The sequence below is a fragment of the Oryctolagus cuniculus genome, chromosome 7 (assembly GCF_964237555.1).
Source record: "Oryctolagus cuniculus chromosome 7, mOryCun1.1, whole genome shotgun sequence".
NCBI lineage: Eukaryota > Metazoa > Chordata > Mammalia > Lagomorpha > Leporidae > Oryctolagus > Oryctolagus cuniculus.
In genome coordinates, this window is record NC_091438.1 from 85,303,507 (window position 1) to 85,330,866 (window position 27,360).

Sequence of the window (27,360 nt, forward strand, 5' to 3'; positions counted from 1 at the left end):
GGGACAATTTTCTGATAACTGAAATTTTTTTTTTCATATGAGTAAGGATGTTCAAACAGAAGCAAACCAAGGAGAACTTTGTGGTTCAGAAGAAAAATATAGGGAAAAGCTGGGGTGTTATTTTCTGTTTTCCCTTTCAAATTAAGTAGAATTTCAAACCATGAAAAGTGTAAATAAAATAATTTAAACAACAGAAGTACAAGTTTAATAATTTACATAATTGTCTTTTTTCTCTGTCTCTGATATTTACTTTGTTTTTTAGGGTCCTATAGGATTAATGGGACCTGATGGAGAGACTGGAATTCCAGGTTATAGTGTAAGCATTTATAACTGAAGAAATATATATTTTTGCATGTCAATACTTATATCAAAGATGATATCCCAGATATGCAAATTAAGGTGAAATCTCCTAAATGAATCTTTCTAACATGGTGAAGCCTCATTCCTCTATAAATTGTTTTTCATTTCATAGTGGTTCACTATCTAATAGAATGGGCTTGCTGGCATTGGGTAGAGCATGTACAAAGAACATAAAGAATGTTTATCATTTTGTAGGGCCATCAAGGTCAACCAGGACTCTCTGGGTTTCCAGGACCTAAAGGAGAAAAGGTATGTGTGTATACCATTGACTTTTTAATCTAAGCATTGAATTCATGAATTCTTTCTAAAAGAATGCATGAAAACATTTTCAAGGAATGAAAGAAGCACTTCTCAGGTTGGAAATTTTGCAAGTTCTAGACAAAGGAAATATAAATATCAAGGAACTAAAATTTAAATAAATTACTATGATATCTTTGAGTAATTTCGTAATTGAGATGAAATAATTTATGTGAAATTGCTTTACAGTCCATAGAACTTAGTAAAATTAGAATGAGTTAAACAAAGAAATTGTTAAGTCTCTAAGTTAAATGACTAATTGTATAGTCTGTTTATACTAAAATTTTTTGATAGTTTAGGAATAACTGCAGCTGTACTCTTGATATCATTAACAATCTGATACTAAGAAAATTCATAAATTGCTGTTTTTAAGAAAAGAATTATTTACTTACTTGAGTGACAGAGACACAAAGCTCCTTGTTCATTGGTTTATTACCTAAATATTCACAGTGGCCACAACTGGACAGGCCAAGGCCAATATCTAGGAACACAATCCAGTTATCCTCTCACATGGGTGTCAGGAACCCAAATACTTGAGTCCTTACTACTGCCTCCCAGGATCCGCATTAACAGGTAGTTGGAATCAGGAGCCAGAGTTGGGATGACACTATTATATGGGGCTCAGGCATCCTTACCAGCATCTTTAACCACTAGGCCAGATGCCAGCCACCTGAACTTCTTTATATATGAATCAGATTGACATATCCAAAAAGAACCATGTGTAAATTATAACTATGTATGAAATATCACATGTTTAGTTTCTTAGGTAAAATTTTCCTGTTAAAACCAAATTGAATATTTCCTAACATATTAGAAAGTTATAGAATGTGCATTTTAAGATTATTTTTAATTTGATTTCATTTTAAACAATTATTTTCACTTTAGGGTTACCCAGGAGAAGATAGCGCAGTCCTAGGACCACCTGGGCCTCGAGGTGAACCAGTAGGTCTTTTCTAAAATTATTTTGATGCTTCAAGATAAAATACAGTTACTCTAATAAATTCACAGCACCAGTCGACTTTTGAGGAACTTTATTTTGGTAGTTTTCTGTTGTGATTCAGTCAGTATTTGTTGCCACAAAATTGAAATATATGAAAGTCATGGGTATGAAATATATGCGGCCTAAATATGAAGTATGTGTAGCCTAAGATCCTTATCATAGTTTCTTGGTTCCAAAATGTCACTTTCAGCATTGAATGTATGATAACTTTTTACAGTATTTTCAAAAACTCACATACTCTATACTTTTTAGGATGGATATTTCTGTAGTTAGCAAACTCACATTTCTTTCTAAAGTATTAAAAAAAAACTGAGCCATATACTTTTTGTACTTAGAATTGCCAAGTGATTTGAAATACCTTCCAACCAGTTATCAAAACCAGTAACTATTAAAAAAAAATCACTGATCTGTTGTCTTCTAATTAGGCATGTTAAAGGCAAATCATAACCACAATTTTTGAAAAGTGCTTAACTGTAGTTTTTATTACCTGAATATCTGTGTTTCTGCTTGACTACCATAGTGCCTAAAGGATACATGTAGATTAAACAACGGTGTCTTAGTCCATTTTTTGTTGCGATAACAAAATACCTGTGTATTTTGTAAAAATGTGTAATTTGTAAAGAAAAGAGCTTTGTTTAGCTTACAGTTCTGAAGGTGAGGGAGTGTCAGTGGGACTGAGGTCACACCTGGTGAGAGCCTTATTGCTGAAAGGAATTCTGCAGTGTTGTAAAGCAGCACAGAGCATCACCTGGTGACAGGTGGCCTGCAAGACAGAGTCAAACTGGCATTCATAACATAGTCACTCTTTTTTTAAGATTTATTTATTTATTTGAAAGAGAGTTATAGAGAAAGAGAGAGACAGAGAGAAATCTTCCATCTGCTAGTGCACTCCCCGGATGACCACAGCTGTTGGAGCTGGGCTGTAATGAAGCTAGGAGCCAGTAGTTTCTTTTGGGTCTCCTTGAATGGCAGGGGCTCAAGCACTTGGACCATCTTCCACTGCTTTCCCAGGCACATTTAGAAGGGAACTGAACTGGAAGTGGAGCAGCCAGGAATCAAACCGCTGTATATATTTGGGATGCTGGTGTCTCAGGCAGCGGCTTTACCCACTATGCTACAGCACCGACCCCAACATATTCAACTCTTACTATAATACATTAGTTCACTAAACCAAAAATTAATTAATCCATTCATGAAAGAGCCTTTATAATCTAATCACCCTTCAAAAGTCCCCAACCTGGCCCCACCCTCACAAGGTGGAAATTTCAACATGAGTTTCAATGGGGACATTCAAACCACAGCAAATGAGTAAAACCAAAAAACAAATGCTTAGTTCACAGAGATAATAAATGATAGTTTTCACATAGCATCATATAGGATAAAAGAATCCTAGGAAACAAGGACTAATATACATAGGAGTCACTTCTAATATTTTTATCTCTCTGGAGGTGATTGAAAGTACTAATTTGTTTTAGAAATACGAAAGATTCTGGAATTTTTCTGGTTAAATCAAGATATCTCATTCAGAGGTTGACTTTTCTATAGAAATATGTAAGTGCCTTTGACAAATATTCTAGTCTAAACCACTAACAGAAGGAAATACATTAAAATAATATAAATTTACTAGTAAATGGGGAAATAATTAGCCAATAGAGTATAGAATGTTTGCTTTTCCTAGATTGGGTACACCAGGATCAAAAAATGTCACCTAATGTATAATAAACATATTGAGAATCTAATATAACAATGATGGTTTTGTCCAGTAGATATGGGACAAGTATCAAGCTTAAATATCCAAAATAACTAAAACATAGGCAAAAGTCATTATCTTCACATTATGTCTATTAACCTTACCCACTAAGAATGGGTTAAAATTTATTGATATTTCATAATAAATTCTGTGGTTTTACCAGCTCATTTCAACTTTCTGTTCAGACAGTAAATCCTCATATGCAATAACTGACATTTTTGGTGTATTTTGGAATAGATATTTTAAATAGTTTATCATAATGAGATTTTATAGTAGAAATATTTAGAAAAAACAGGTGAGTTTATTTGTTAAGAATTAAAGTTAATAAGTACAATTATATTAGGTTAATGTATGCCTAGAAAACTAAAAATTTCACAGATTAGAGACTGAACAGAAGAATGTCTGATGAAGAAAATAAACTATTATTTTTTAAATGATCATTTAAATATCTTATATCACTAGTGAAATTAAGTAAGTAGCTGAATGGTCTTACTTAAATCTTTTTCAATCATTTAAACATCAAATAAAATGTAAGTTATTTGGCATCATTTATAACATACTGTACTCATCTAAAAATTCATATTATTTAACTGAATTTCATTTCTCCAACATTTTTCCTAGCCAAATCATTGTGAAGTTAAATTTACATAAATCAGTACTTAGCATATTTTGATGATGTCTTGATATCATGTGGAACTAAATAAATTATTACATAATTTCTTTTATATTTTTTGTAAAGGGATAAACCACACTGATTGTTTCATCCTCGTTCACTAGAAATTAGTTTCAGCTGTGAAATAGTTTTTGTGTATGGTCTTTTTAGGGTCCAATGGGGGAACAAGGAGAGAGAGGAGAACCTGGAGCAGAGGGCTATAAGGTAATTCTGTGTTATACAACTTGCTTCTAAATTTGAGTAGAGTTCTCTGAATCTGCTCAACTTCAAATGAAAACAAGCATCATGGAGATGTTTGGTAATGTCATAACTTTTGATTGTTTTTGTTGTTGTTTTGTTTTTGATCCTAGAAGAAGCCTAAGTCTTTCTAGTTTGTGTTCTTTCTGCCTTGAATAATTTTTGTCTCTTCCTCTGTTGCTTTCCTCTCATCTTTCAGCCAGGAATTCCTTGACGTTTCCCACTTGAGTACATGAGCCCAACTACTTCTGCCATCCTCCACTAGTTGCCCAGGCACATAAACAGGGAGCTGGATCAGAAGTGGAGCAGCTAGGATGCTAACTGGTACCCATATGGGATGTCAGTGCCGTAGGTGGCTTTACCCGCTAGACTCCTGCGCTGGCCCCACAAAACTAAGCTTTTAGTAATGAATTGTGGGCCAGCACCACGGCTCACTAGGCTAATCCTCTGCCTGCGGCGCTGGCACTCCAGGTTCTAGTCCCAGTCGGGACGCTGGATTCTGTCCCGGTTGCTCCTCTTCTAGTCCAGCTCTCTGCTGTGGCCCAGGAAGGCAGTGGAGGATGGCCCAGGTCCTTGGGCCCTGCACCTGCATGGGAGACCAGGAGGAAGCACCTGGCTCCTAGCTTTGGATCAGCGCAGCACACCGGCCATAGTGGCCATTTGAGGGGTGAACCAACAGAAGGAAGACCTTTCTCTTTTTCTCTCTCTCTCACTGTCTAACTCTTCCTGTCAAAAAAAAAAAAAAAAAAAAGAAGTAATGAATTGTGGATTAACTGAACAGTACAACCCTCTCTCAAAGTAAAATTTCTGTGGTCATCTCTGAAACGTAGACGTAGGTGAGCCTGACTTCAGGACAAACAGGTAGGTAGGTAACAGTCATTAATAAGCTGATTTTTCCAAGACAATGAATCTGAAAAATTAACTTTTACTTCCTAAAATTATCTTTGAGCAAATATTGAGAATAGGTCTTAATGTTTGTAAAATTATTGTGATATCTTCCTGTTTTGATCCGAAGCCAGGAGCCAGGAGCCAGGAGCCAGGAGCTTCGTCTGGGTCTCCTACATGGGTTCAGGGGTCTAAGGACTTGGGCCACCTTCTACTGCTTTTCCAGGCCATAGCAGAGAGCTGGATTGAAACTGGAGCAGTTGGGACTCGAACTGCCGCCCATATGGGATGCCGGCACTGCAGGCAGTGGCTTTACCTGCTACGCCAGAGCACCGGCCTTGTACAAGTGTTTTGTAATCCAAGATATCCAGTGAATTTACCTGAAATTAAATTTTTGTTGTTGTTTTGGTTTGGCTTGGTTGTTTTGTTTTGTTTTGTTTTGTTTCAGCAATCAGGTGCTTCCAGCATAATTTAAAAACCTCCTGAAAACCCATCAACTTTTTCTGTTCATGACTTTTCACACAATCCCAAGAATCAGATTCTTTTTTTTTTTTTAAGATTTATTTATTTATTTTGAGAGCCAGTGTTACAGAGAGAGATGGGGAAAGAGAAAGAGAGAGAGAGAGAGAGATCTTCCATCCACTGCTTTACTTCCCAGATGGCCACAATGGCCAGCACTGGTCTAGGGCAAAGCCAGGAGCCAACAGCTTCATCTGGGTCTCCCATGTGCATTGCAGGGGCCCAAAGACTTATATTTTTTCACAGCTTTTCCCAGGCCATTAGCAGAGAGCTGAATTGGAAGTAGAGCAGCTGGGACTTGAACTGGTGCCCATGTGGGATGCCAGCTTTCCAAGTGGTGGCTTTACACAGTACACACAATGCCAGCCCACAAAATCAGATTCTTACAATATCTTCTTTTGGCCTCTACCCACTTCAAAACATCCAGTAGCTAAATCAATATATTTCTCAGCAAATGAGCAGTTAACTATTCAATTGGAAGGAGAAAACAATCTCTTCACCTGGATTGCAGAACAGAAGCCGTGCCCTTGTTATTCTAGACAGTGAGGCATTCTTCAGAAATCCTTCATCAGAGGGAGCCGCTTCCTGGGCTCACTTTGGAATCTCTTTCCCCTTCGTCCTTTCATATATGGTCCTGAAGAGGTTGTGAGTTGTGCATGTTTCATGTGCATCTTCCTTTCTGTCTGATTCCATCTTAAGTCCTTAGGTTTTAGGGGTTATTTTATCATGTATTGTCATTGGTTCTGTTCCAAACTGTCAGCCGTCTAATGGCACACAGCCACACTGATTGTATTGCCTCAGTACTTCAGAGTCATGAAATACATTTCTCCCCAACCCAGTTTTCCTTTGCATAGGTTTGATTTATAGAAGGGAATCATGTTTTATTGGAGTTAGCTTATCCTGTGGTGGCTGCAGGTGATATTTTTAAATGTTTGCTTTTTTATGGTTATTTATATATGCTATGATTTAATCCTGGTAAACTGATAGTTCACCACCAAATTTATTAACTTGTGGCTAAATATAGATAACAAAATTTACCATTAAAAAGCTGTACAATTCAGTGATATTTAGTGCAATCAGGTTGTATCTAAGAGAAGAAAATTATCTTTCCCTTCTGCCTTCCTGAATCCTCTGGGGCTCCTATAATAAAACAAATTAACAAAAGGAAAGCACAGAGATTTATTTATTGTAGGTTTTAGGAGACACAGAAGCCTTCATAAAGAAATGAAGACCTTAAAAAGCAGTTAAACCTGAGTGTTTTTATGCTACAGTTGATGAAAGGTAGAGAGTGATGGAAGAATGTAATAAAGTAAAGATAAAAGCCAAGACTAGTGGCATAAAGCAAGGCTTAGGCATGCCTGCTCATTCAGATTCCCTTCTGTGTCACTTCACCCAAGGACTGGGCTGTTCCTTTACTCCAAGGACGGGGCAGGCATCTGACTGCTTAGGGTCGCATGCTCTACTGCAAGGGAAGATCAGACAGGTTTTTCTGCACATGCTGCTTCTCAAATTTCCTCTGCCCAAAATATTCGTATTCAAAGGTGCTATATTTTGGAATAGTGTGTCTTGAATCTCTTCATACACCATCAAGTTCCATTGTATTTTCAGCACTTAGAAAATGAAGCAGTCGTTTTCTACTCTCAGCCCCTGGCAACCACTGTTGTCTCTGTGGATCTGTATATTCTGGATATTTCCTATCCGTGGAATCATACAACATACAGTTCCTTGGGTCTGGCTCCTTTCACATGGCATAATGTTTGGAAAATTTCTCCTAGTGTAGAATGTTAGTACTTCATTCCCTTTAATGGCTAAATAATCACCAAGCAATATTTTTTTAAGTTTCTGGAGAATACTGGAGTATTTGCTTCTTTGCTATTCCTAATCAACAATCTTATAAAGCTCTTTTTCTTCAATTTTTTGTTTATATAAAGTGGACAGATTTCATGTATTTCATATATACATTTTATGAGCATAATGATACTTCTCACCCTACCCTCCTTCCCACATTTCCATCCTCCCTTCACCTTCCTCTCTTATTCTTTCTTTTAATTGTTTGCAACCCTTGTCTCTACTGTTGAGGAACAGTGTTTTTTTTCCTCTTACTATTTGTTGAATTCTTTACTTAGTGGAGGATTAAGTTTATGATTCTAAAATAAACTGAAAGTATGTCAACCTTTTTAAAATATTTATTTATTTATTTATTTATTTATTTATTTATTTATTTATTTGAAAGAGTTACAGAGAGGGGGAGAGAGAGAGAGATCCGCCAATCACCACTTCACACTCCAGATGGCCGCAATGGCCAGGGTTGGAGCAGGCCAGAACCAGGAGCTTCTCCTGGGTCTCCCTCGTGGCTGGCAAGAGCCCAAACACTTGGGCCATCTTCTACTGCTTTTTCCAGGCCATTAACAGGGAGCTGGATGGAAAGTGGAGCAGCCAGGACATGGACTTTTGCCCATATGGGATACAGGTGTCACAGACAGTGGTATTACCTACTAATCCACAATATCAGGCCCAATCACCAAGCCTTTTAACATTTTTACATTCACAAACATCTTTGCAGTTGTGAACTCATAAGTATCCTATAGGAGAAAAAATGGAATGGATAATGTATATTTTGTTTTCCTTTTGTGAACTTTAGTGAATTTTTTTTAAATCCTTCTCACTATCCTTTGTTCTTACTTCCCCTTGGTTTAACTTAGAATAACAAAAGTCAAGGGTCTTTCTCATTGTTATTAATACATACTTACATATGTGACACAATTCATGTGTCATGTATGATAAAATTTCTACAAATTCTCCCTCTGGTCATCCCATGAAACTTTTTATATCTGCAATGGGCTAGGAGCAGAGCTAGATACCACAGATACAACACTGGATACACTTGACATAGCCTGTGCCCCAGTGGACACATCAAAAGATGCATCAAAAGATGTATGGAATAAGAACATTTAATCAGTATAAAAATATACATAGTAAATTTTAGCTATATCCTGTGAACTATGCATCACATGAATCAACATAAATTCATTTAAAGCTTGAAAGGTCAGTTCATGGCAGAAATAGCATATTATCCTGTCAACATCTACTTTTTAAATATACGAGCAAAAACATACAAATACCAAGATTCAATCAAACTAAACTTATATAAAAGAAGTCCCAAAATATATTGAATAAATTATGTTGCATCTAAAGCTCCTTTTTACTTTGGTTTGGCAAAGGCAGTAGAATTTTTTTTGCATACAATGAAATGAGTTATTAATTCCCAAATAGCCTTTACTCCTTAACATCAGATATACATATCCAAATAGCTATGGAATATCATTACAGGCACTTCAAACTCAGTATATGTCAAGCCATAATAGCATCATTCTTCCCTGATTTGACCAGGTGCTCCTTTTGTTATGTCCTCAATTCAGTGAGTGGTACTACTAGACATCCAGGTGTGAACACTAGTAAATTTTCTCTCCCTCTCTCCCCACTCCCCAGGCCCTTTTCTTTCTCTTTTTTCCTCCCTTTATTTATCCCTCACATCAGTCAGCCACTTCTTTTGTGTCTTAAATATTTTTGGAATCTAGCCACATTGTCCTACTTTAGTTCAAAGTCTCATCATTTTTACCTAAATTGTTTCTATAGCTTTCTGATGAGACTCTCTGTCCCTCAGCATAGCTCTCCCAAATCCATTCTCCACTTACCATCTTCTGTCAAATGATTGTGTATTATTTCTCATGACATTACCCCCAGACAGGATGTCCTCACTTTACTACCTGGAACAGCATCCTTCAATGTTGAGCTTATTGTCACTTCCCTTATAAAATCGTCTCTAAGAGTCCCTCGGTCATCCAACTCATCCCACCATAATATCATCAGGTAAACTCCATCACTTCCCTGAGCCTCCCCTAAATAACATTATAGTAACATTTACTAAGGCACATTTAATTTTTAACACTATATATTGTCAGTTTTTATTGGGATGAAATGCACCAGAATAATTTCAGTGAAACTCCTAGGAAGATTTGTCTTAGGTGAGATTTGTGTCTAGATTTCACAACTCCAAGAGAGGCAGTTGGCTAGTCCAGGATCCCTCCGAAAAGGTCTCTGTGATACCACAGAAAAGGCTGATGGCAAAGCTGTAACCGTCCATGATACTCACTTTGTGATTCCAGTTTTTCATCAGCCACTTCTCTCCTGAATCCTGTTTCATAAGTAACCAACAAGTAGTCATATTTACTTATACCATACTCCCCCCTAGTTGGCCTGATTCTGTTATTTTCTGGCTCTTCTCATGTTTTCTGCTGATGGTCATTTGTGCAAATTGTTTTCTCTTTAGTGTGGCCATGTGCTATATAGAGAGCTTTCCAAGCTAGTCTTCCTCACTCGCCACTGTTCATTTCCTTAAACAGGATTTATTTTCTCTACCAGGAAGTTGAAGCTTAAAACTGTAAATATTTGCCTCACAGAATGCAAAGTAGGTTTCAGTTGGCCTTTCCATGAAATTTTTATTGGCTTAAATATGCAATCCCTTCTTCTCTTTGCTCAGAAAAAGGAGATGAGCCTGATAACTATCTTTCCTAAGGCATTCTTTCTGTAATATGTGTACAGTAGGAAGAAAGGAATGTGAGCAAAAAGGACAGTAGAGAAGGGGATAAAAGAGATTACCTATTGAATTCTTCCTGCATAACTCTCTCCTGCCATGTCCCCTGGCTTATTAGTTTTTGTTTACACACTTAAAAAGGGAAAAATGTAGGTCAGCATTCCTTCTTAGAAAAACTAGGGTGATGATAGTTTTCTCATGTCAGAGTCATTTGATATTTCTTGTTATTGTATATAGTAACTGTGACCATGTCTTCAGGTCAGGAAATCTATCCAAATAACTGTGAAATTCATTCAAACTCTGTCCCTTTGATTATTGACCATGCAGCTGGCCCTGCATAGCTGCGGTTTCCACATGTATGGATTCTACCAACCAGAGATGAAAAATTTTTGTAATTGCATCTGCACTGAACATGTAAACCCTTTTTTGTCAATATAGTATAATGACTATTTATATAACCTTCACATTGTATTAGCTATTGTAAGTAATCTGGAGCTGGTTTAAAGGGAAGGATTTGTGTAGTATGTATGCAAATGTTATGTCATTTTACATAAGGGACTTAGAATAATGAGGCTGCTGTAACAAATTACCACAAGTAGATACCAAAGTGGATGGCTAAAAACATAAATTTATCCTCCAGTTCTGGAGGCTAAAAGTCTGAAAGTAAGGCATCAACAGGCCCCTCACCCCATGCCTCCCTCTTAGAGCCCAGAGGAGAACCCATCCTTGCCTCCTCCAGCTTCTTGTGGCTGTCAGCATTCCTTATGGCAGCATTATTCCAGAGGCTGCCTCTGTCTTCACTTAGCCTTCTCCTCTGCTGTTCATATTTGTCTTCCTCCGTGTACCTCTTACAAGGCCACTTGTATGTGGATGTAGGTACCATTTGGATACCCTAGGATAATCTCATCTTGAGATCCTTCGCTTAATGAGATCTACAAAAAGCTATTATCCAAATAAGGTCACATTCATAGGTTATGTTGATTAGGACATAGACATATCTTTGGGGAGGGCACCATTCAACCTGCTATGTTAACTCATATTTTCAAAAAAATCTTGTATATATTTGTTTGTTTTCAATCACCATAACTTCTATCCATTATTTTCTTTTACCCTGTTTCCAAGAAACACAATTTCTCTGATGTTTAAATTGCATTTTATAACATTTTGCTACCATTTTAAATGTTAGTACCCTATATTGTATTTAATAATATAATATTTTCTATTCCCTAGGGTCATGTGGGTGTGCCAGGATTAAGAGGTGCTACTGGACAACAAGGACTCCCAGTATGTTTTGAAAGCATTCTTTGTATTTCTAACATTTTTTAAATTAACATTATTTTAACTTATGTGAATTCTGTTTGATTTTTATTACAGGGTGAGCCAGGTGACCAGGGTGAACAAGGACCAAAAGGAGAGAGGGGATCTGAAGTAAGTTGAAATTCAGACAGTTTAAAATTTACTGTTGACCTGAGAAAGCAGGAGCATGAGGAATTACTATTTATTGTAAATCAATAAATCATTCATCCCTCCAGAACAGGAATCGCCATGGCCTCTAAATAGGGTGTTTCTTAATAATTGTTCTAAAGCTTGATTATTGACTGATCAATATATTTGACAGTCATCAGTCATCCAAATTTCCCCTTATAAGAGCCTTCTCTGCCTTTGTGAAAAATTGCATAGGATTTTCCCAAACTTTTAGTCTGTTCTTGCATTTTCAAACAAAAATGCCGATGAACCTTAAAACCAACATTGTAGAGTGAAAAATGTATCAGTGAAACCTACTTACTTGTGGAACATGTTTAAAAAAATGATTCAACAGTACTTATTAAAGCATGATAAGGAAGGCTTCATTCAGAACTATTGTGATAGGTGTAGAAACCACTGCAATGGGATCTCGCAGTTAAGGAGAGAGAGCCTGGGCTGTATTTGGAAATGGATGGAAAATGTGAATGGTAATGTTGCTAAGAGGGAACATCAAGGATAAGAGGGATTCTGGCAAAGCCAGCCTAACTGGGTTCTTGCTGAAGATAGACCAGTGTGATTGAATATCACCTGGGGGATGGTAGAGGATCAAATCCTGTCAAATATTAAGGATGACTGAATATTGAGGGTGTTCAGGAATCAGGAGAGGTGGTTGCTAAACTGACTTAGCAGAGTTCATTACTAAAGATGAATTTTGTAAGGAAGTACTCAGATGTGCTGGAAGTTTCAGAAGCTTAAGTCTGACCCATGGAAAGAATCTTTGTCATAATAACCATAAGATAAGTTTTTTGGTATCAAGCAGATTACAAAACTGTTGGTTTATTGAGTTTAGCTTTCTCTTTCCCTGTGCACCCACAGACATTGTTTTAATCTTGTATAACAACTGTCTTAGCCGGCGCCGCGGCTCACTAGGCTAATCCTCCGCCTAGCTGCGCCGGCACACCGGGTTCTAGTCCCAGTCAGAGCGCCGGATTCTGTCCCGGTTGCCCCTCTTCCAGGCCAGCTCTCTGCTGTGGCCCGGGAGTGCAGTGGAGGATGGCCCAGGTGCTTGGGCCCTGCACCCCATGGGAGACCAGGAAAAGCACCTGGCTCCTGGCTCCTGCCATCGGATCAGCGCGGTGCGCCGGCCGCAGCGCGCCGGCCGCGGCGACCATTGGAGGGTGAACCAATGGCAAAAGGAAGACCTTTCTCTTTTTCTCTCTCTCTCACTGTCCACTCTGCCTGTTAAAAAATAATAAATAAATAAATAAACAAACAAACAACTGTCTTTATCATTCACAACATCAGCTCATTGCTGCCCTGCTTTTTGTGACATGCTGGCTACCCACACTGTTTATTGTAAACTAAATTCTTAAGAAAATGTACTATAGTTTAATAATAATTATATGAGAATGGATAAAAAGTGATGAATTTGAGATCATATTTTTCTTAATTTGTTAAGCACTCTTCACCCATACTTGAGTTTCCTGCTAGTAAAATATAAAATGAGGTTGAATCAGATATATTTAAATAGATTATCAGTTATCTTTAAGCCATTTTGAATAATCTTAGGATCTATCCAATAATTTCCTGTCTAGTTCCTTAATAATAATTAATAAATAATAAATTTAAGTAACCTGTCACAGGCAATTCTGAATAAGGAAAGAATGAAGAAAAAAAAGACAGTTTCCACATTCACTTAGGATTTTAATATCAAGGATAGAAAAGGTTATAGAATAAACTGTGAATCTAAAAACACTGCAACTACAATCATGCTATTTCTGTATATTTGCATTCCATGCCTAAGAATGCAAGAGGATCTCCTAAAACTTGATCCTTAAATGTCTAGTCTTTTACAATTAATAATTTCATATTTAGAGTTTTTTTTTTCCTTGTTAACATGTCTTAGGAGGAAGAAATTTTCTGATGCTTATTAGTATCTATTCCAATTATGCCCATGAAAAGCTAATACTCTTTTTAAACAGCTCCAGCCCACACGGTCAGCATTCCCTGTGTTGGAGCCAAAAGGCATTGAGAAGGCATAGTTTAAATTCTGTATAATTTAGGGAAATCAGTTCTTTCCATCTTGAGGCATTTCTGGCATACTTAAGGGCATATTCAAAAACCTCTTAGAATTAAAAATAGTATTAATTGCTACTAGAACAGCCACTGACTATGTATTATTTACTGGAGACAGTAATGGCCAGATGGGTCCTGTCCAGTTGCTGTCATTTTGTTTTTGCAAAGCTTTAAATTTATTTTTTAAATGTGGAAATGCCTTTTAAAATAATCTGGACAACACTCTCATTTTTCAGATGAAGAAATTTAAGTCCCAAAGAGATTATGAGTTACCTCAGATCATAGAACTAATCAGCAACAGAACCAACACTAGAAATTCTAATTCTTGACTCTCATTATTATATAAACACCTTCTATTACTTTGAAATCTTTCATAAATTAAGTAAAGTATGATTAATTTTATTCAACCAACCAAATCATTTATTGGGCAGGAGACTAGAGAGCTATAAAAACAAAGAGTATGACAAAACCAGTTGCAGAACCATTACATTTTGTAACGCAAATTTGAATAAGCTGTCCTGTAATAGCTTTCAGAGACCAGAACTCAGGCCAAAATGTTACTTTCCTCCAAACATGAAATTCCAGATTTTAGTAAATTGAAATTTCTTAGTTAAAAAGGGAGTATTTCTTGCTTAATTCTATAAGTCTATTTGCTTTATAAGGTTACCCTTTCAAAGGAAGTTAGAACTAGCAAAATATTGGCATAACTGTCCTTGAGCCTTATTTAAACAAAAAAATTAATTAATTAATTAATTAAAAATAAGGGTTTACAGTAACATTGCATGTTTAAGATATAATATCCCTTATCAAAAAATTAGAAAACCTTTTTTAATATTCTATTAACTTGAAGAATGATAGTTTACCAAAGTCTTTGTCAACATACTTGATTTCAAATGGGCCACTCTATTATTTTTCCATGTTAGTCAGGCAAAGAAGAAAACACATTTTTACATGAACTCCAACAACTCCATATTAAATTCATTTGTCTTTCCTGTTACAAAAGAAGAAAAGTTTATTTGTTGATTTATAAGGTACTTACACTTAAATAAAAATACTATGAACCAGTTAAGCTTGAAAGTAGCATAGACAACTTTTTGGTGACTAGTAGAAGAGTGACTTTTTTTTTCCTTTCTTATAGTACCAGCTGAATTAATCATTTCCTGACACCTTGAATGATAATGTATTTTCTTTGCCTTTGCCCAATCCTAATTTCCTACTGAACAGAACTCCCCTATGTAGGATTAACATTTACTTCTTAATTTACTTATAAAACTATCTGGCAACTTTGAGGGATTTTTAATCTACAAATTCAAAAAATTTACTATCTTAACTAGTTTTCAGCTTCTATAAAAAAAGATACTGTAGACTAGGTGTCTTGCAAACTTAAAAATAAAAATTATTTCTCATGGTTGTGGAAACTGAAAACCCAAGAACCAGGGTGACAGCATGGTCAGGTTCTAGTGAGGGCTTTCCTCCCCTGTAGACTGCCAACTTCTCATGTGTGCCTTACATGGCAGAAGGAAGGCAAGAGAGCTCTCTGGGGTCCCTTTTATAAGGACATTAATGCCATTTATGAGGGCCCCACCCTCATGATTTCATTACCTCCCAAAGGCTGCAGCTCCTAATACCATTCCATTAGAGTTAGGATTTCAACATAAGAATTTGGTGGGCACACAGATATTCGGTCCACAACAGGGAAGGATATTTTGCACTTTGGTGGTTTTTACATATTTTAAACCTCCATTGTAAAACTATGGTTTTTCTAGCCAGTCTGCTTTGTTTTAGTTGTAGTGACAACAATTGTAATAAGGAAATTTTCTTGAATCAAACATCCATAATCAAAGAGTTTTGTTATTTATAAAACACTTCTATCTAATGTTCAACAAATAGATTTTGCAATAATTGTCATACTATAATTAGTAAATATACTTTAAAATATTTTTCATATTCATAATTTCCTTTATTGTTACTCTTTTGTGAGCTGCTTCCTGATGCCCATCTAAATCTGGTAACAGTTGTCATGATGATATGCCTGTAGATGGAGATTTCAGGACACAATATGTAACTCTTCTGAAATAAAACCTAATATAATGATCACTCCAAAATGTAACTGATTTGAAGAAATCCATGAATCTCTCTGTTTTTATTTTGTTGCTTGAATGTTTGAAATAAAACAAATTTATGTATGTTATACTAAAAGTGTAACTCTGTTCTTTATAATGGCACTTATGGTGGTAGAAACCTAAATGGTAGAAATCTAACCAGTTGGCTGCTTTTAACTCTGTCCATTCAAATAGCATTTGATTTAGTTTTCCCCACTCATTCTCTTCTCAAGCTTGCAAGTACATTCAGGTGCAATAGTGAGGAGTCAGAGCAGAATTTGAATTGAACCTTTGGGCGTTGTCTGCTCACACTAGCATCAGTGGAAATGCACATCATCCCTTATGGCCCCCAGTTGCCATCATCCCACCATGTTGGCATATACCTGGGCCCTTCAGGAACAAGTTCTGTGACCCATTCTGGCATGTAGTCATTTGCTCATCTCATATGCCAGGCCTCCTCAGTTAAGATTCTCAGGCAATAGCCTTCTGCTGTTAACGAGAAATAACATTCTGCTCCACCCCACACCCTCCTGGATGGTTAGAGGACTCAGAGAGCTTTCTTAAGCCCACTGTACTAAACATTGCATGCAAAAATTTCTACTCTGTTGCTGACACTCAAGGCCCTTTATGTGGACTTCTCAGAGAGGCCTTTGTATCCATAGGCGCCATCGCTGCACTCAGATCTCCAGGCTCAGCTGGGAGGATTATTGTTTCTACCCATCTCCAGACTTGAGGGCAGGCTGGAGCAAAGAAATCACTATCGGTGTCTTAGCAGTCTTGCTTCTCTTCTGAATTTCCTAACCCTTTTCCTCAACTTGAAGATCCTTACACAGGAAAAACTCTCTTACATTATCATCATTCTCTTAAATCAGTAAGTTTTATGCCCTCCTTTATAATTCCTGATTTTTGATAAGATAAATTTTAATGTTTAAAATCAGACTTTTTAATTACAAAGCATGATTCTGAAAATGAAAACATTTTTCTCAAATCATTACCTCGACCATGAGTTTCACTGGATTAGTTTGAAATTCCTAATCAATGACATGTCTAATTTGGAAGTCAAAAGCATATAACAGATGTATCTTTGCATAAAAAGAAATACCACGAAGGTTAAAAACATACTAGGTAATTTCTTTCCCCCTCACCAATATTATCCCTGACATAATATGAAAAGGTATGTTCTGCCACCTAAATGATTGAGTCATTCCCTAGAGAGGAGCAAAATAGGAAACCCTGAATTATCAGTTTGCATGCTTTTTAATAAGCACTATTCAAGTTGATTGAAATAGAACAGTTTTTAATATTTAAACCAGTTTCCATTTGCTTTTCTACTTTAATTGTGCTCTGAAAGCCATTATCTTACTACAGGTATCATAATTTCCAGAAGTTGTATATACTTCAACTAAACCAAGGTCTCCAACTATCTCATTTTCTAATTTACTCACATGTAGAAAGACTCTGTATTAGTGACTTCTAAACAAAAAAAAAAATGGTTTTTGAAGTAGGAGTTAGAACCTCCCAATTACTTCCCCATTACCAAATTCTAACAAGCTGAGATTCTTACAGAAATGTCAGTCTTCCTTTGACAACATACATTTTTTCTTCTTGGGATTTCTTTTTTCAGTCCCTGTTTATTTTTGGTTCTTGGAGAAATTTCATTTTTTCAATATGAAAATATCAAGGCCAACACAAAATAGAAATATGAATCATAGGATATGGCAAAACCAAAGGAATGGGGAAAAGACAATAGCAAAGGGAAGAGATGAGATGTTGTGAAAAGACACAACAATAGGGTGTCCTATTATCAGGAATGATATTGGGGAAAGAGGAAGAAAAGGCAGAAAGGTATTTCTGGGAACTTAGGGACCAAGGTTGGTCTCCCTCTCCTTTTGATTCCCCTTTCTTTGATCAATGCAATGAGTGAGAAAGATAAAGTAGGACAGGGCAGATCCTACTTGACAAGCAGGGCAGATTCCTCCAAAGGAAAATGAAAGTTCAGAACAGAGTTTGGAATGAGGCTGAAATGGAGATAATACTGTTAACACCTCCCCTGAAGCAAAGATGGATCGTGAAAATACCTGGAAATGATGATTTTAGTAGCTTCAAATCATCTCTCTACAACTGTTCTAGAATGGAAAATCCTATTATTCCCTTGCAGTTACTTTTACCTGTTTGTCTCTCATCTACTACTTGGGATTATCTGCATTTCCAGTCCACAGTTGGCTCTAAATGGGATATCGATGAGACCTGGCTGCTTGGGGAATTATTTTGGAAACAGTGGAAGATATTAATTGGATAGATGGGAGGAGTGTACACCAGAAGGAAATATGTTGTAACCCAGAGTGACAGAATTTAGGTTTCCCAGCGTGGAAAGAGAGGGGACCCGTTCACCAAGGATTTATTGAGCTCCTTCTATGTGCCAGACACTGTTCTCCCATTCTGGGCGTGAAGGGAATAAGATAAGGGCAGCAAGCACAAATTCTGAGAGAGAAGAATGGGCAGTTGAAGAGGAAAACAAAGGGAATCAAGATGCATGAGATGATGGGGTTCTCTGCCTTAGGTTTCCTCTTGAGGCCCCCTCATCAAAGTTCTCGTCCTCTTCTGCAGTGGCATCCTGGTACTGCAAATACTTGGAGATGAGTTCATTCATGTTGCTCTCAGAAGTGTTTAAGCTTATTCTCAGAAGATGTAATATCTTCTAAAGTTTCTTCTTTTTTTTTTGTTATTGTCAAATTAAATCTTTGTCATTATTTGTCTTCAAGTTTGAATACCTTTAACATCCCATTTTGGTGGAATTCTCCTGTTTTTGAAAACTTTGGATGATATCTGACAATCCGATTCTTTTTCTTATTTGTGAACCCATGAACTCTTTTGCACATTTTTCTTAAAATAATTTTAGGATATCATCAGAACAATGGCATGATTTGCAAAGGCAAAGTTCCTAACTATCCTGGCAGACCAGTTACTGCTGAAGTAATTATGATTTCAAACATCTCACACATGGAAAAACAGACCTTGATTCACAGTTCTCTGTGCTTCCAGAGAAGCACATTTTAGGGTATCAATCATTGTCTCTCATGACACTGTAAGTGCCTTGTGAGAGGAATATTGCCTTTGCATTATCAGCATGGAACAGAGTTCCTGATACTTGTTTAATGCCTGTAGTTAGTAAATGTTTTATGCATTAATTTAGCCTCTTTCAAAACAAGACAAAGGTTCTACCCAATAGTGGGGACATTTATTAAACAATCTATTCAATTACCTTTTAGAATTGTGATTTAAGTTCTTTAATCATAGTATTAAGAGCAAGAAAGAAAACTATGGAGATCTGGAACATTCTCTCATTTTCAGATGAATAAAAGTGACTCCCAGGAAAGCTAAATGGCAATCCCATGGTATATAAGTAGTTATATCAGCACTTCCTGTGGCATCCAGGTCTCAGCATTCTTTTCTATGGCTTTACTGAAGTAAATTTGCTATAGTCAGTTGATAACTGTGCTTCCCCTTTTCAGGGCCCTAAAGGCAAAAAAGGAGCTCCTGGTCCTCCTGGAAAACGTGGGGTTCCTGTAAGTAATAGACCTCTTTCATCTTTCTTATTTTTCTACATAGAATCAGCAACTTCAGCAAGCAGAAAAGTTAGGGGCCAATTATGTCATGTTGGATAAATCAGATTGTCTTGAGAGAAAAATTAAATCCATGCTGGAACACAGAGGGAACAAACTATGACCACTAACTTCAAAACCAAACTTGCTGTTTAAATAGAAGTTCTAGGACTGAAAGATGCTATTTGCCTGTTTTATGGAGCCCATTCTGTGGACTCTGATGGGAACTTGGATCATAACTAAATGAATAATGACAAAGGTCAGAGATTTTCAAGCATAATTAAAACGACATGAGTTGGATTTTAAATGGAAGACTCAGCCTCTCAGTCTCCTGACAAATAGAACAGAATGTCTCACAATTTTTTTTAATTTTTCTTTTCTATTCCCTTTCATCGAAGAACAAAGATTAATTTTTCATTAACCATCAGTTTTTTCCTCTGCCCTGATAGATATGTGTCAGCTGACTTAAGATTTCCCGTTTGTGCCCCTATAACCAAGGCTTTGATGCCTGGTTTGGATGGACTATATTGGATCAAAATAGGTAGAGAAAATGAACGTAAAATACAATCACATTCAGATCAGAGATTCCTACATATAAAATCTAGTTGCTCAAGAGGAGAAACTAAAACTTCAGGCACTTCTTCCATTATATAATTACTTTTTCTTAATTTTTTATTTATTTTCCCCCAAAGAAACTTTATGTTTAAAGAATACAGACTTCATGCATTTCATAAATACAACTTTAAGAATACAGTGATTCTTCCCACCATACCCACACTCCCATCTACTCTCTCCCACTCCTCCTCATCCTCTTTCTCCCATTCCAGTACCATTCTCCACTAAGATTCATTTTCGGTTAACTTTATGCATATAAGACCAACTCAATACTAAGTAAAGAGTGCAACAATTTGCACAGTAAAAAAAAAGACAAAAATTGTTTCTCAACAGGGTTGAATAAAGGGTTATTCAAAGTCATTCCAGGGCCGGCGCTGCGGTTCACTAGGCTAATCCTCCGCCCAGCGGTGCCGGCACCCCGGGTTCTAGTCCCGGTCGGGGCGCCGGATTCTGTCCCGGTTGCCCCTCTTCCAGGCCAGCCCTCTGCTGTGGCCAGGGAGTGCAGTGGAGGATGGCCCAGGTGCTTGGGCCCTGCACCCCATGGGAGACCAGGAAAAGCACCTGGCTCCTGGCTCCTGCCATCGGATCAGCGTGGTGCGCCGGCCGCAGCACGCCAGCCGCGGCAGCCATTGGAGGGTGAACCAACGGCAAAAGGAAGACCTTTCTCTCTGTCTCTCTCTCTCACTGTCCACTCTGCCTGTCAAAAACAAAACAAAACAAAACAAAAAAAAACAAACAAACAAAAAAAACAAAGTCATTCCATCTTGAAGTTAATTTCACTTCTTTTTTTTTTTTTTTTTTAGAAACTTAATTAACTTTAACCAAGCAACCAAGAATGATACATCTTTTGGGAGCACTTAGATATAGTTACAATACAACTCTTTGAGAACAGTGGTCCTGCATGGGAAGTTAGTGCACAGTGATTCTTATTATTAATTTAACAATTAACACTCTTATGTATGACATCAGTGATCAGCTGAGGCTCTTGACATGAGCTGCCTAGACTATAGAAGCCTTTTGAATCCACAAACTCCATCAGTTTTTAGACAAGGTCATAGTAAAATGGAAGTTCTCTCCTCCTTTCAAAGAAAAGTACCTCCTTCTTTGATGACCACTTCTTTCCACTGGAGTCTCACCCACTGAGATCCTTCCTATAGGACACTTTTTGCCTCAGTGTCTTGGCTTTCCATTCCTGAAATGCTATTGTGGGCTTTTCAGCCAGACCAGAATGCCTTAATGGCTGATTCTGAAGTCAGAGTGCTATTTAAAGTGATTGTCATTCTATGAGTCTGTTGTGTGGACCGCAGAATGTTGGAACATTCACTCCTTTTTAATTCTATTATTATTACCAGAACCTTAACCCTAACCATATGATCACTCTAACACTGAAGGTGGTACTTTTACCACCCAGCTTGAGGGGATTTGGGGCCCCCCATGGCAAGTTTTTGATCTGTATCCTGAGAAGTCGGTAGGAATGTATGCAGAAGTATACAACTTTAGTTACAAACTTCATACACTTCATAATTACAACTTTAGGAACACAATGATTCTTGCCACCATGCCCACCTTCCCACCCATACTCTAAATCCCTCTTCCTCATTACTCTCTTATATAATTACTTAATTCAGGGTGGCAGCCAAAAGAGTCATGACTTGTTTCTTGGGAAGATAGCACATACAAGGGTTTGCGATGGTGAGTAAGCCTGTAGCCTATGTTAACAGCTGCATATTAAAGACCTTTACTTCACAGCTAGTTGTGCATGAAAATTACCCAAGAATTGTACTAAGACTGTAACAGTTACTCAGTAAATTGTAGATTAGCTTGGCATTTTTCTTAGGTAACTTTTTTAAAATAGCTATCTGTTGAATCTAAATTGTAAATCATTTATGAACCTAAAAAAAAAAAAACAGAAAATGTGTACTACAGTATAAAAATATAGCTCCTCCAATAAATATGAAAATATATTGTTACTTAAACATCTGTACATCATCTCTCTATAATGCAAGTAATTTTTCATTATCAAGGGACTTCCAGGCCCCCCTGGGCCAAAAGGCATACAAGGATACCATGGACAAGATGGGATTTCAGGAAATCCTGGAAAAGTTGGCCCACCAGGAAAACAGGGACTTCCTGTAAGTAGTGTGAATTTCTCTTTGCTCTTTATTTCTTACATGTTGTCTCCTTGCTTTATTGAAATTATATGTATGATTTCCAGGGGCTATCAATAGGTGAGTTATCTTGGATATTTTATATCTAATATCCCATACTATTAGTAATTTATGGCATTTTATACATATAAAATCATGTAAAGAATTATAAAGAAACAAAATTTTAGGGCTATACAACCTGTCTGTACTTTGAGTTCATCAAAAGTCTTAGGCCAACTTTGGAATAGCTAGATCTTGGCAGTAACTCAAGATCAGTTCAACTGAAAATTATTTTCCCTTTACTTTTACAGCCTCACCATTTTATAATTGTGTGTATGTTTTCTTTCTGTTCATCTAGGGATGATGCAATGATGTATGTACATTTATTTTATGCAAATTTCTATATTATTTGCTTGATCAGAAATTTTTAAATCATAGTTTTGTCTTCACTCAACTGTCCATCTTTCATTCCTTAATGTTATCCTAATCCAGATAGTTTTGCTATCTTAGCTTGTGTTTTCATTCAGACCACTGAAAGAATTAACTACTCACTTTCAAGAACACAATAGAATTTACCCTTTTACATTTCCACTGTTTGGATATGATTATCTGTTGATTTATTTTCCTTTTAAATACATAAAGTTATTTATTCAAATCTAGCATGTCGGTATTCCTAAACTCAAATTCAGATTAATATTTTTCTTTACTGTGGTGAGTTATCTCATTAAATAAAAATATGAAACTGTGACATAATTAATTTTAATTATTTCCTACATAAATATCTATTCAGATTCTGTCTGAAAAGACAACTATTTTTAAGGAGTCATAACATGGTGTCTGTTTAGGAGGAAATGTGTCAATATGTCGGAACATCAGAGGATCAGTCACATTAAGGTCTAGACAACCCTGGCAGCCAAGCTGAAGTTTTCAATTAAAACAGTTACTTTAGAGACTCCCATCGATACTATCAGTCTAGTTAGAAAAGATTCCAGTTAGGATCCAAGTCCTAAGGGGAGCTCTTGCCCTGAGCCTTCATCTTTCTGTTGCTCTGCAGGCTTACCACGTAATAGTTTTAAGATGAAATTGTGAAAGTTTAAAAACACAACAGCCAAATCCTTTGAATTCATCTGAGAGTCTATATTTTTGTGGATTAGGTTTCATGGGAAATGTTATGGTGAAACTTTTCCTATTTCTTTGGATAGCATCTTGAGAGTTCAAACAAGGAAAACCACATTTGAAAAAGTATATATCTTAAATCTTGTTGCTGTACCCAGCTTTATGTGGATGTCTCCAGGAGTTCATAAGAATAAAAAGGGAGTTGTAAATACTTTCATGTGCTGAATAATGACATGTTAGTCATTATGTGATGAGCTACATATGTGATGGTAGTCCACAGAGAGTAAAATTGAGCTCAAAAATTCCTATTGTCTAATAACATTATGACAATCAAAATGGCTGTGTTTATGGTGATGCTGGTATAAATAGATCTTTATTGCCAATAATATGAAAGTATTATACAATTATTTATGGTATATAATATTTGATCATGGTAACACACACCTATGTATTAGTCTTAAGATGAAACTGAGAAACTTTAAAAATACAACAGTAAAACCCTTTGAATTGGTCTGACAGTCTATATTTTTGTAGATTAGGTTTCACAGGAAATCTTATAGTAATACTTTTGCTGTTGGAAAAGTTACCATATTGTGGATTACCATCTTTTGGATTATGTTTCACAGGAAATGTTACATTGAAACTTTTCCTACTGGAAAAGTTCTTTTTATTGGAAAAGTTATGTTACCAGTTTGTATATTTATATACTATGATGTTTATCATTATTTTATTACTACTTTTCTTCAAAAAGATTCACACAAAGATACAATGACAAAATTGATTAACAATGCATTCCTCAGAACATATCATAATGCATAACTGTGTTAATAGGAAATAAATGTTTAATATTTTATTAACTTACTATTTAGTTAACTGATTAATTAACAGAAGTAAGAAGTAATACAGATATCCATTCCAGTTGGGGATAATTGAACCAGTATCCTAAATACAAAGGTACTTCAAAAAGTTCATGAGTAATGAATTAAAAGATAATGCGTAATTATCATAGACTTTCTGTGGCACTCTTATGTATGTTTAATAAGCATTTCAGCATTTGAGATATTTATCAGATCATTTGTGGCTCATCAAAAAGATCGATTATTTTTACATCAAATCACTTAAAAATAACTTCTTTCTGGAAATATGTCATTACTCATACTGGAGTGCCTTGTTCTAGTCTTAGCTCTTCTGATTATGATTCAGCTTCCCACTCTTGCATACTCTGCCTTCTGAATAAAATGAAAATAATTTTTAAATAAAAATCATTTTCTCTTGCATAAAATGTACAATGTAGCAACTGATTGTTAGCTGCCACTGATTTATAGCATGAAAATATATGTTTTTTCATAATTCTACATCCTTCTTCAGTAGTGAGATAATAATCAAGCACAGTAATTTAATGCCTAAGAGAAAATCAATTTACAAAATATTAAATTAATGTAAATTAGATGCTAATCCATTCCGTTCCATAGAGTACCACTCTATGCCTATTCCTGGAATCTGTCACACTAGAATTATTGGCTGTGTAGCTAAAAGCTCGTGTATTACACAAGAACACTAGCTCTGTCTACAATATTCAAGAATAAAGGGGATTCTGGCATTGTGGCATAGCAACATAAGCCTGCACCTGTGATGCCGGCATCCCTTATGGGCACCGTTGAAGACCCTGCTGCTCCACTTCCAATCCAACTCCCTGTTAATGTGCCTGGGAAAGCAGTAGAAGATGGCCTATGTCCTTGTTCTCCTGCCCCAAGATCCAGGCTTCGGCCTAGCCCAGCTCCAGCCATTGCAGCCATTTGCAGAGAAAATCAGCAGATGCAAGGGGTGTGTGTGTGTGTGTGTGTATGTTTGTGCGTGTGTGTGTGTCTCACTCTCTCTTGCTCACTCTCTCACCACCTGACACTGCATCATTAGACTGTCAGTGCCAGGCCTCTGTACTATGAATAATTTCTTTTTTTTTTAACTTTTATTTAATGCATATAAATTTCCAAAGTACGACTTATGGATTACAATGGCTTCCCCCCCATACCGTCCCTCCCACCCACAACCCTCCCCTTTCCCACTCCCTCTCCCCTTCCATTCACATCAAGATACATTTTCGATTATCTTAATATACAGAAGATCAGCTTACTATACATCAAGTATGGATTTCAACAGTTTGCTCCCACACAGAAACATAAAGTGAAAAATAATGGATGATTTTTTTTTAAATGATGATGAAATCAGAGCAGACCTATTCTTATGTTTAATCCCAGTGAGAGTCAAGTTGGGAGTTGATAATTTCTTTTTTTTTTTTTTTTTTTTTTACAGAGGATCAGTTTAGTATGCATTAAGTAAGGATTTCAACAGTTTGCACCCCCATAGAAACACAAAGTGAAATATATTGTTTGAGTACTCGTTATAGCATTAAATCTCAATGTACAGCACATTAAGGATAGAGATCCTACATGAGGAGTAAGTGCACAGTGACTCCTGTTGTTGACTTTACCAATTGACACTCCTGTCTATGGCATCAGTAATCTCCCTATGCTCCAGTCATGAGTTTCCAAGGCTATGGAAGCCCTCTGAGTTCTCCGACTCTTATCTTGTTTAGACAAGGTCATAGTTAAAGTGGAGGTTCTCTCCTCCCTTCAGAGAAAGGTACCTCCTTCTTTGATGACCTGTTCTTTCCACTGGGATCTCACTCGCAGAGATCTTTTGCCAGAGTGTCTTGGCTTTCCATGCCTGAAATACTCTCATGAGCTTTTCAGCCAGCTCCGAATGCCTTTAGGGCTGATTCTGAGGCCAGAGTGCTATTTAGGACATCTGCCATTCTATGAGTCTGCTGAGTATCTCACTTCCCATGTTGGATCACTCTCCCCTTTATTTACTCCATCGGTTAGCGTTAGCAGGTACTAGACTTGTCTATGTGCTCCCTTTGACTCCCAGTCCCTCCACCATGACCAACTGTGAACTGAAATTGATCACTTGGAATAGTGAGATGGCATTGGTACATGCCACCTCGACGGGATTGAATTGGAATCCCCTGGTATGCTTCCAACTCCACCACTTGAGGCAAGTCAGCCTGAGCATGTCCCAAATTATACATCTCTTCCCTCTCCCATTCCCACCACCATGTTCAACAGGGATCACATCTCAGTTAATTTTCAACACTTAAGAATAACTGTGCATCAATTACAGATCTAAACCAGTCATATTAAGTAGAACAGATAAAAAAACTACTAAGAGGGATAATGTATTAAGTTTTTCATTAACAGTCAGGGCTATGCTGATCAAGCCACCGTTTCCCATAGTGTCCACTTCACTCCAACAGGTTTCCCTCTTGGTGTTCAGTCAGTCGTCACCGATCAGGGAGAACATATGGTATTTGTCCCTTTGGGACTGGCTTATTTCACTCAGCATGATGTGTTCCAGATTCCTCCATTTTGTTGCAAATGACTGGATTTCGTTGTTTCTTACTGCGGTATAGTATTCTAAAGAGTACATATCCCATAATTTCTTTATCTAGTCTATCGTTGATGGGCATTTAGGTTGGTTCCAGGTCTTGGCTATTGTGAATTGAGCTGCAATAAACATTAGGGTGCAGACCACTTTTTTGTTTGCCAATTTAAATTCCTTTGGGTAAATTCCAAGGAGTGGGATGGCTGGGTCGAACGGTAGGGTTATCTTCAGGTTTCTGAGGAATCTCCAGACTGACTTCCATAGTGGCTTGACCAGTTTGCATTCCCACCAACAGTGGGTTAGTGTCCCTTTTTCCCCACATCCTCGCCAGCATCTGTTGTTGGTAGATTTCTGCATGTGAGTCATTCTAACCGGGGTGAGGTGAAACCTCATTGTGGTTTTGATTTGCATTTCCCTGATTGCTAATGACCTTGAACATTTTTTCATGTGCCTGTTGGCCATTTGGATTTCCTCTTTTGAAA

The 27,360-nt window shown here is 36.9% G+C and overlaps 1 protein-coding gene across 8 annotated transcripts in view; it reads left to right on the forward strand.

Moving 5' to 3' along the window:
- The window catches only part of COL24A1 (collagen type XXIV alpha 1 chain), a 419,676-nt gene that overhangs the window by 314,245 nt on the left and 78,071 nt on the right, over positions 1-27,360 (forward strand). For 7 of the 8 annotated variants that reach the window (XM_070078137.1, XM_070078142.1, XM_070078143.1 and 4 more), the window contains 8 exons: positions 263-316; positions 556-609; positions 1,543-1,599; positions 4,231-4,284; positions 11,546-11,599; positions 11,690-11,743; positions 19,470-19,523; positions 22,199-22,306. In XM_070078137.1, coding sequence (XP_069934238.1) covers positions 263-316; positions 556-609; positions 1,543-1,599; positions 4,231-4,284; positions 11,546-11,599; positions 11,690-11,743; positions 19,470-19,523; positions 22,199-22,306 — 489 coding nt within the window. The remainder of the gene's footprint in view (positions 1-262; positions 317-555; positions 610-1,542; positions 1,600-4,230; positions 4,285-11,545; positions 11,600-11,689; positions 11,744-19,469; positions 19,524-22,198; positions 22,307-27,360) is intronic. The other variant, XM_070078144.1, reaches the window with a different exon arrangement.